Below are 11,087 nucleotides of genomic sequence, written 5' to 3'. Positions count from 1 at the left end.
TGATGTAAAGGTGTTCTGTTCTAAGAGTTTATTGGAGTTGAAATTGTTAGCACTTATATAATGATCCATTTATGCACCTAAATGGAATTAAAGTGGTTATCACTCTTATTATAGTCCATTTTTACGCCAAAGTGAATAACATGGGAGTGTTATTCGTGTGATGTACTTATGTAGTTGAGAATTCTTATTACATCCTAATATTTTTATCCTTTTCCTCATTACTCCATGAAGAAAATTACATTAACATAGATAGAAGTGTCTTATCTATGGAGATACAGTCGTGTAGGATGGAGAAAGATGGTTTTCATTGCTTCTTTATTGGTTTATTTAACTTTCTGGTGTCTGGAACATGCGCTGTAAATAGTGGTATTGTCTTAGTATTATTTATATTTTACATAAGGAGCTCCATAAGTGCACAGTTGCCAAGGAGACAATTTTCATGGGTAACTAACCATATTGATTAAAGCTTTGGTGAAAAAAAAATTGTAATTTCTGTTACAAATAAGATGAGATTATTAGTAATATTATTTTTTTTATTTAAATAACATTAATGATGATAGTTGTCATATAAAAACAGCAATTTTATTTTGAAATATACAAGGTGTGGGATAAATGGTAAGGTCAGGTAGGCTGAAACTTTGTTCTCTGGGGTATCAGCACATGTAAGCCATTTGTGTGTAGTACAAATATAACAAAGCAAAATAAAAGTGGATATCATGTATATATTTGCACTGTTATACGTGTGGGGTTAGGATACCATTAACATAAATTGACATAAGTTGTTGATACAGTTTCCAGAAGATTAAAGTTGAGATTATGGTTTATAGAAATTTAATGTTTTCACTCTGAATTCCATCTAAATCAGAGGGTATTGCTGTTCCAAATTTCCCTTAAAGACGAGACAGAATTCTTAAAGATCGTTGCAAATCTCGCTGGACCATCAAGCCCTCAAACTGGAGTTTGAGACTTCAGGGCCGATGAGATTAGAAAACAGGGAAACTCTAGTCTATTACAGAGACACTATATAGATGTCATCGTACTCAGGAAGTTAAAGCGGAGGATATGGCTTTGTAAATATAAGCTGAGGATATGATTGTCATAAAGCTATGAAATTCATGATGTGCTTTTCATAATTTTATAGTTAAGAATGTGATTTCCATAACATTGAAGTTGAGGATACAATGCACTTTTGATTTTATCATTTGTATAATTGCCGAGAGGTGGCAGTGATTTCGTCTAGCTTGAAAATGGATATTATGAAATGTAATATGTGTGTATGGTGCTATTTATTCATATTTGATTTTTAAATTTACCTATTCATTGTTAACATTTTTAGTATGTGATAAGGTTTTTCCAGTACAAGGAATTACAGTTTAACTTATTTCAAGGCATTTTTCATCTTTCAACATAACAGGAGCACATTGCAAATACGGAAGATATTCAGCCTCACAAACTGGTGTAGGGTTACTGGCTATACATTAGATTTTGAGGCCATCACACTTATTGGTGGTCTGCCAAAGCCAGTAAACCTTCATGATCACAGTGGTTATATTGTCAAATAAGTCCATCAAGTAACCATTTCAAGCTCTGTCTTGCATGAATATACATAGTGTGATTTGCTGACCTCTCCTAGAACAGTGTGTGCAGCTGCCATGGAACATGCTCCCATCATCATGTCAGACTTCATTTGTAGGTCATCCATCACAGATCACAGCAATTTTCAAGTTGATTGCATGTAATACAGCCAGTATAGCTGTAAGAAAAATATCCTGTTTTTAAAGCCACTGTTATAATGACAGTATCAAGTTATTGTTTTGTCATTGGCAATCTGGCAAATTTCCTAACAAAGAGCAAAACTGGCTGTAAATACCTCAGTTTGTATTCTTTTGATTCAATGTTAACATGTATGTTTAAAAAACATTTTATTAATGGACACATTCCGTACACAATTTAACTCTGTTTGTATATTTTTCCATTGACAAAATTTACTGACACATCTATCCCCCACAGCCTGATCTAGGCATCAGAAGCATGCCGCTGTACGAGCCAACCGTTGCCACCAAGAAGGCCTCCTTTGGGATGTCATGATTTTGGTTCCCGGAGGCCATGTTCGGCTGTGTCCCCGGGGTCATCCGGACCCGGGTGGGCTATGCCGGCGGGTCAAAGGTTAACCCAACCTACCACAGTTTGTAAGTGTTGTTGCAGTTATCCCATTCATTTGTGTAATTATTGTTTTTTTTTTTCTGTTATCCATATTATTATTATTATCAATTATTATTATTGATTATTATCATTAATTATTGTTGTTATTATATCAGCATTATTTTATCATTACAATTACCATTACTATTATCATTACTGTTACTATTATCTGTAGTAATAGGATTATGACTGTTGATATTATTATTAATGATAATGTTGTTGTTGATGATATTATTATTGTTATTATTACTGAGGATAATCATTTGTATTCATCATCAATATTGATATATATCTTCGGAATCCAGCAGTGACTGTTGGAACACATGTCATTTGAGTCATCACATTAAACAGGCTTATTGACTTGAAACAAACTTTAAAGAAACAAATGCATTAGAGTTGCAGTAGGACAATATTTTAGTGACATCATTAAGTTAATATAAATTTAATGAAGAGTGAGTTTCATATTGTAATATAACAGTAAAGGCTCTTCCATAAAGAGAAATAAAAAACACCAAAATATGATAGAAAATCAAAGAATGGCAATTTAAGATCAACGGAAAGCTCTTGATAACAGCAAAGATAATGGTAATGATGGTAATTATTGATTTGTTCTTATTATTAAGTACTAGTGTTGGTGATATTGTTTGATTTTCTACAATAATATTAATGACGATATACAGTCAGGTCATCAACACCTGTGCAATGCAACCTGGAATGAACTATATTTTTTTCTTGCATTTTTCTTTTCATGCATGGAATTTGAATTTATTTAAAACTTAATCCTTCCTCTATACACAATGAGGCTAAATTTGACTTTCTAAACTGTTTCCAAAGCTTTGAAATTGAGCTCTTCACTAATACATCCAGATTTTGCCATTAATCCCTACTTTTTTCTCGGCTCAGGGGTGACCACACAGAGACGGTGGAAGTAGACTATGACCCCTCGCAGACAGACTACCGCAAGATGCTGCAAGTCTTCTGGAAGAACCACAACCCAACTTCCAACTGCTCTCGACAGGTATTAAGGTTCATTTGCTCGTGTTTGCGTGATTTGTTTTTATCTCATGATATTAGCAGTTGTCTCAGTTTTTTTTTTAATTATGTGATTGTTCTTTGTATTTAGAGGTCTGCTTTATTTTCTTATTAACTATGTAGAGGCCGTGAATACAAACCATTGGGGTTGGCTAGTGGTACACGCTGAACTTACAAAGTTTTGTTTATAATTCACACTGTTTCTATCTCTCATTCTCCCTCTTGCAGTATATGTCTGCCATTTTCTACCACAATGAGGAGCAGAAACGTCTAGCAGAGGATACAATGAAGGAGGAACAGAAGAACCATGGGAAGCGCATTTCAACTGTCATCGCCCCCATGAAAGGGTTCTACATTGCTGAAGCGTAAGTTTTTTTTTTTTTTTTTTACCCATTCTCTTCCTTTTTCTCCTCTTTTCTCCTTTCTCTTTTTTCTCCTCTGACTTCTCTCTTTTTTTTCTCCTGTCATATTTTTTTTCCTTTGGTTATTTCTTCCCTTCTCTGTTTTTTTTCTCATCTGATCTCTTATTCTTCTCTTCCCCCTTCTTTCTCTCCTCTTCTCTTTTCTTTTCTTTCTCTTTCTCTTTACTTCTTCTCTTCTCTCCACATCCCTTCTCCTCTCCTCTCCTCTCCTCTTTACTTCTTCTCTTCTCTCCTCACGTCTCCTTTCCTCTTCTCTTCTCTCCTTTTTACTTATCTCCTCTCCTCTCCTCTTTTCATCATCTCTTCTTTCCTCTTTTCTCCCATCCTCTTCTGTTCTCCCCTCTTTTCTCCTACCTTCTCTTCTCCCCTTTTTTCTTCATTCATTCCTCTTCTGGTTTTTCCCCCTCTCTTCTTTTCTCTTTCTTTTGTCTCTTCTCTTTTTTCCCATCCCTTCCCTTCCCCTTCCCCTTCTCCTTCTCTTCCCTTTCTTTCCTTTTCCTTTCATTTCTCTCCTTTCTTTTAATTCTCTTCTTTTTTTCTTTTTTCTGTTTTTTTATGCTCCTTTTTTCTTATTTAATTTCTTATCTCTATTTATTCTTTCCTCTTCTCTTATCCCTCTTCCCTTTTCTTTTCTCTTCTCTCCTTTTCTTGTTTTATTAATTCAGAAAATGTATGCACCACAAAGGAAATATTATAATTTCCAACATTGATTACTAAGTACATTTAGCAGTTTCTTGCTTTCTGTCCTATTCTGTTCTTGCTCTTGAAATAGCTTATTTTGTAAGAATTTGGAAATTTAAGCTTGGGTTTGCTTTTTTGATGATGATAGTGATGGTGATGATGATGATGATGATGATGATGATGATGATGATGATGATGATGATGATGATGATGATGATGGATGATGGATGATGGATGATGGATGATGGATGATGGATGATGGATGATGATGCTGGTGATGATGATGATGATGATGATGATCCCAACCAACCTTTTCTCCTCGCGGTGCAGCTACCATCAGAAGTACATTCTCCAGCGACACGCCCCAGTAATCAACAGCCTGGACATTGACCCCGGAGATGAGCTCATCTCATGCCATGTTGCAGCTCGCATCAATGGATACTTAGGTGGTTATGGATCGGTTGCAATGTTTGAGAAGGAGTGGAGCAGGTGGGGAATAACAGAGAAGACTGCAGACTACATCCGTAAGCAGATCGTTTCTTCCTTTCGTGGCAAGTGCTAAACTCTGATGCCTTCCTTTGAATTGTAGGGAATCAAGAAAGCAACTTATTTAGGGTATCAGTTAGGCAGATGGTGTAGGAAGGAATATGTAATTCTGTTTATTATTATTACTGTTTTCCCCCCATTTTCTCTGATTAATGATGATTGATTTTTTCCTGCCTAGTGTCAGTTATTTCATTGATGTGGTATGAGCTGTATCCAGGATTTCTGAAAGAATGGGATTCTTTAAAAAAAAGAGAGAGAGAGGGGATAGTTCATTTGTATGATTGCAGTCAAATTTTGTTTTTATGTCAGGATAAATATATCAGTTATCTTTTTTTTTTTTTTTTTTTTTTTTTTTTTCCATTTTTCATTTTTCCAATGTTATTTTCTCTCTCATACAGCCTGAAAGGCTATTTCCTATCATGCAGTATTCATGCTAACCTCACCGTCCAGTTTAGCTGCAGTTGTAGACATCTGGAGCAGAATATTACAAAGCTTCCCAGTGCATGCATTATATGGTGTTAATTTGATATTTGTAAACTCAGGATCAGGAAGAATGTTTCATGCCTTAATGAGCTAACTCATTAGTAGTAAGGCATCTCCATTCTAACCCCACTCCACTCATACTCACTGCAGTGTATGGTATAGTATGTTTTATGTTGTTACACAGCAATGCTTTTGTGAATCTGAATGATGTTTATTGTACTTGTGAAGAATGATGTGGTTTGCTTACAATTGGTCACAGTCAGGAAGGAATTTAATGTGTATATATTTAGCTTCAGGAATCGGGTATTTGTACTCTTGTTGGATTTGAGATCTAAATGGATCATAATGCATGGTAATGGTAAATGCAGTGCCCAGTAACAATGCATTTAATTGTACTTACTTTGAGTATTTTGACAATCATAGTCTAATACTCAGTGAATGATGTTAATTATGGTAAGTTTTTTTCTGGATTTAATTTTCATTATGCATTTCTGTTGAAAATTGATGGTTTCACTTTGACACAGGAAACATGATGAGTTAACCAATAAAACCTCTGAAATTAATGAGAACTGGATATTTTGCACTTATCAAGCTGCATGGAAATCAAATGTATTTTTTGACAACATTAATCCAGGCAAGACTGCTATTATGTTTTTTTTTTTTTTTTTTTTTTTTTTTTTTTTTTTATTATTAACCTTTTTTAAGGTGCCATTGATAAAAAAATATATTTAGTAAATGCATTTTTGTGAGTAACATGTACACATATATAAACTTTTGTGCCTTTCTTTGTAAGACATTTAATTTACTTTGACCATACATGGTAATGTTCCCAAGGGTCTGTGCAACCCAAGCAGAAAAAAGAAACAATTAATAAGTCAGAATTTCATCTCCTCACCAGCCTGTTACTCTAGGCCAGATTGCACCATATCAAATGCAATAGAATTTTGTGTGTGCTTTTGGTGTCATGTTGAATCAATGGTAATGTTAGATAGGCTCCTCTCCTGTGGTCTACTGTTTTTAGTTTTCATCATATTTGCTAAGTTTTGTTTCTCTGTGTTGATTCCCATGTTATTTAATGGTTGTAGAAAAATATTTAGAATATTGTTTGTACAAATCTTCAGTTCACTATTTGATATAAGAAATATTACATGATGTGAAGACTGAGAAACAAGAGGCCTTGGGTGGTTGCACTCCCGTGTGTACCTATTTTTCTCGACATGAGGACCATCAGCACAGCAGTCCACTACCTCCCCTGTCAAATTATTGCAATAGTGCCAGAACAACTTATCCAAGCCGAGAGTAAGAGGCTAAAGTAGGGGATTTCTGCACAAATAGTTGATAATAGCAAATCTAGAATATCTCATTTTCAAAGACAAATATGTACATGAAAGGAGAGGCATCAGTACAACTCATTTTATTTACATTTTTGTGGGTAATAAAACTACACTAGATGAGCATTTCTCAAGTTTCAAGATGTTGCAACAACTAATGCCTTAGTCTCTGCTGCCTTAAAAGTGTCTCAAGTTTAATCTGTATGATAAATACATTTTGAGTTTAAGGCTGATTTATGATCAGATTTTTAATTTCACTGGCTTTTAGTTGTAATTTTGTAATTGCATGTTTATTCTAAACAGATCTTGGTATCATTGTGCTGTTGTATGTATCAATTACTGAATATTGTGTATTGTATTGATAACTGAATATGTCTGAGTAAGTGCATGGTTAGCCAAGTATTTTTGTGAATGAATACTCTCTTTTTCTCTGTATGCCTTTGGATTTTTTTTATCACATGATTCCTCTGTATTGATTTGATTATAAGAGTTTTTTTTATATATTCTGGACACCATTGATAATTTAGACTCTAAATAAGATGTATTTCTCTTTGCAATATGGTACTTTAGCATCAAACTGTAGTGATCCCTTACTTTTTGAGAGGAAATTTTAATAAAGAGACGACCTTACTGAATGAGATGCAACGGTGCATGAAAGGCCATCATTTGATGTGGCTTCCATTGTAACATGAAACTCATGAATCAAAGCAGTTCCTGCTGTTTGTGGGTGGAAGAAATCATAGAGGTGGAATAGGCATCTTATGATGTACTGTTTTTGCATGTTTGTCGTATCTTTGTTCTAATCATACAGGCCACAGTGTATTAAAGCTTTGAAATTTATTGATGAATTTCATTTTTTCCCTTCTGTTCACTGTCTTTAACAAATAAAGGCACACAGACTACCTCCTAATGAGAATAGTCTTGCTCCTGACATCATGTGTTGTACCTATATAGAAAGGTTATAACTATTTTCAATTAATTTGCAATCCAGCTTTTCAATTTGACTGAACCAAAATTCTTTCTTGGTGAAAAAAGTGTCAGTAACTTGTGAAATATTAATTTTGAATAACTTCTTTATCTCATAGCCTATGGATAAGTGGAGTTCATGTTATGCGTGACTTGGTCATGGATCTGGGTGACATGTTTACATCACAGCAGACTTGGGCACAGCTCTGGGTGACAGGTCATTCACATCATGTTATGATGATGCATGCATTACATTATTCCCCCCCAATCCCTTGCCTGTTGTTTTCATTTCTTCTACCTTCCTTTTCCTTATCTTCCCCAACCCCTTCCCCTGTCCAATTTCTAAGGTGTAAGAGCCGGGTTGACAAAATAAAAGACTGACTTTGTGGCAGTCATGAATAGCCTCAGGGAGGCATAGGCATGGTATTCTCTTGGTTACTTGTTTACCTCTTACCCCACCTTAAAGGGTGGACTTTTTATCTTCCCATGTATTTTCAGCCTTACCATGGCTAGTAATGAAGATTTTGTACCCTTATTATGACACTGAGGCTTGCCTCTTTATCAGCAAGCCTCTCTCAATCTAACTCCTTTGGTTTACCGACCTCTGACTCTCCTTTGATCATGGCTCTGACCACTGCTACTACACCCACCTCGTCGACACAAGGTGTCATATTGACCCATCCCGAATCATCTACACAGGTTATAACTCAACCTTCAAAAGATACCCCTACCTCACTTTCTATATCCCCCCCCCATCCCTTGCTCGTTGTTGTCATGGGGGGGGGGGGGGGGCTTAGGAAGCGAAGACTGGGACCCAATGCTGGGAAACTCCCCAGTCCTGAATAGCTCCCTCGAGCCATGGGCATGATATTCCCCTGTTTTATTGTCTAGTCCTTACCCCTCAAGGGGACCCAGAGGGGTGGACTGTTTCTCTCCCCAACATATTCCAGGCTTACCATGGTTAATAATGATGTATACCCTTATTAGGGACAATGAGACTTGCCCCTTCATCAAATAGCCCTACCAATTCAAACTCTCCCGATTCCCTAATCCCAGGCTCTCCTTTGACCACAGCTCCGAACACTGCAACTATCTCCCTCCTCAATGCCTACTAGTACGCTATCCACCCAAGTCAACACTCATTCTCCAGGAGACATTCCTACTCTCCCAACCTGCTCAACTTCATTACCTCTACCCTCCAACCTTCTTTATCAACTACCCCATCCTTCCTTACTACTACTTTACAGCCTTACTGTCCACCTCTCCGTAATACTACCTCCCTTAACACTATTCCCTCTTCCACAAGTCCCTGCCCTTCTATCACCCCGTCTCTACAAATATCTTAAATAATCTATTTAGCCCAGCCAAATGGGACCGAGTTTCCGTGATCGCTCGCACAGCTCGCTAGTCTGAGAATACTTCTCTTCCAGCAATGTCTCTAAAAACAAGTAGGCAAATTCTCTTTCCGTACCCGACCCGATCGTTCCCGTCTCGTCAAAGTAACATCTGAAAACCAAGCTATAGCGTTATCAAATCTAACTGATGTCTCTGGTAACACCATTCCTGCAGAACCTCATCCAACCCTCAATACTTGCACCAGAACTGTCTCTATCTCCCCAGCAAACTGCCCTATCTCTAACAAAAATTGGTCAGATTGTGGAGAAGACTTACTCGCCTGCCTGACAGACTGTGATGCGATATCACTACAGTGTTAATCCATTCTCCCAGAGGTCATTGTAAAAACCCCATTGACATTGCAAAAAGAAATTACTTTCCATAGACATGACCTTCCCTTTAAGGTTTACATTGGTGGAGAATCCCTCACTGTCCGACCATATGAACCTCCTCCCCATCAGTGCCAAAATTGTTGGCGTTTAGGACATCCTGCCAAACACTGCCGTAACCTTTTAACAATGTTTACCTTATAATATACCCCTTAGCTCACCTTCTCTACCCCTTTCCCACCAATCTACAATCTAGCACTGTTTGAACCTTTAATTTTACTCTAATCATTAACTAATTCCTAAGCCTTTTCGCTACTATACTTTACCATATTACTATATGCCCTTGATATCTAGCACATGTATCCCCTTCTACCATCCATTTCCTAAGGTGTAAGAGCCGTGTTGAAAGTACGAAAGGCTGACTTTGTGCCACTCCTGAATGGCCTGGGGGAGCCTTGGGCACGTTGTTCCCGTTTAGTTGTCTAGCCCATAGGGGCATTGAGGCTTGCCGCTTCATCAAATAGCCCCATTCATTCAAAATCTCCTGGTTCCCCGACCCCAGGCTCTCCATCTACCCATGTCAACACTCAACCTTCATGAGACATTCCCATTCTCCCAATATCCTCAGCTTCATCCCCTCTACCTCCACAACATTCTTCATCAACTACCCCATCCTCCGTTATTACTACTCTATAGCCTTACTATCCACCTCTCCATAATACTTCCTCTCTCAACACTACTCTTTCTTTCACACGTCCCCGTCCTACTAACCCCACCTCTACAAACATTTTAAATACTCAATTTAGCCCAGCCAAATGGGTCAGATTTTTTGTGATCCTCCTTACAGCTCCTTACTCTGACAACAGTTTCCTCTTCCAACAATGTCTCTGAAAACGAGTAGGTAAAGTTTCCTTCCGCAGCCACCGTGATCGCTCCCTTCTCGTCACAGTTACATCCGAAACCCAAGCTAGAGCATTATCAACCTTTACAGACCTCATTGGCAAACCCATTCCAGCAGAACCTCATCCCACCCTCAGTTAGGGGCGTCACTTCATGTTATGAGTTCGGGGGGTGACGGGTAAATTTGCCCTGAAAAAATAATTTTTGCCCTGCAAATCACGAAAAAGAAAATGCTCACTAGCTCTTTATAAGTATCCTGTTATAAATGTTATAAATCAAGTATCATCAACAATTAGTTTCATATAGTTATTTATATATCTTGAATACTTATCGGCTATTGAGGCAGATTCCGTAAGAGAAAATTTGCCCTGCAAAACTAGATTTTGCCCTGCAAAAAGAGCCTTTTTAAGAGTTGGGGGGGTGAACCACCCCCCATACCCCCCCTTAAGTGACGCCCCTGCCCTCAGTACTTCTGCCGAAACTGTCTCCATCTCCCAAACAAACTGCCCTGTCTTTGACAGAAATTAGTCTCATGGATTGTGATGCAGTATCAGTTCAATGCTACACCATTTTCCCTAGAGACCATCGTTATACAACAACCGACATTGCCAAGATTACTTCTTGTAGACAAGAACTCCCCTTTGATGTTTACATTGGTTGAGAATCCCTTCTGCCCGACCATATCAACTTCCCTCTGTCAATGTCAGAACTGTTGGCGTCTAGGACATCCTGCCAAACACTGCCCTTTCACAGCCCACTGTCCTCTATGTGCCCAACTTTGTTATACTCGATCAAACTGC

The 11,087-nt window shown here is 37.6% G+C and overlaps 1 protein-coding gene across 4 annotated transcripts in view; it reads left to right on the top strand.

The window, feature by feature from the left end:
• The window catches only part of LOC125038160 (peptide methionine sulfoxide reductase-like), an 8,120-nt gene extending 583 nt beyond the window's left edge, over nt 1-7,537 (top strand). For 3 of the 4 annotated variants that reach the window (XM_047631512.1, XM_047631511.1, XM_047631510.1), the window contains exons 2-5: nt 2,011-2,189; nt 3,106-3,220; nt 3,463-3,599; nt 4,668-7,537. In XM_047631512.1, coding sequence (XP_047487468.1) covers nt 2,107-2,189; nt 3,106-3,220; nt 3,463-3,599; nt 4,668-4,899 — 567 coding nt within the window. In that variant the 5' untranslated portion in view covers nt 2,011-2,106 and the 3' untranslated portion in view covers nt 4,900-7,537. Of the gene's footprint in view, nt 1-2,006; nt 2,190-3,105; nt 3,221-3,462; nt 3,600-4,667 lie in introns of all 4 variants that reach the window. The other variant, XM_047631513.1, reaches the window with a different exon arrangement.
• Nucleotides 7,538-11,087: the final 3,550 nt, after the last annotated feature.

This window comes from Penaeus chinensis, chromosome 24, assembly GCF_019202785.1.
Source record: "Penaeus chinensis breed Huanghai No. 1 chromosome 24, ASM1920278v2, whole genome shotgun sequence".
In the NCBI taxonomy this organism is placed as follows: Eukaryota; Metazoa; Arthropoda; class Malacostraca; order Decapoda; family Penaeidae; genus Penaeus; species Penaeus chinensis.
Note: the sequence above shows the minus strand (reverse complement) of the source record. Positions and strands in the feature narration are given on the sequence as shown.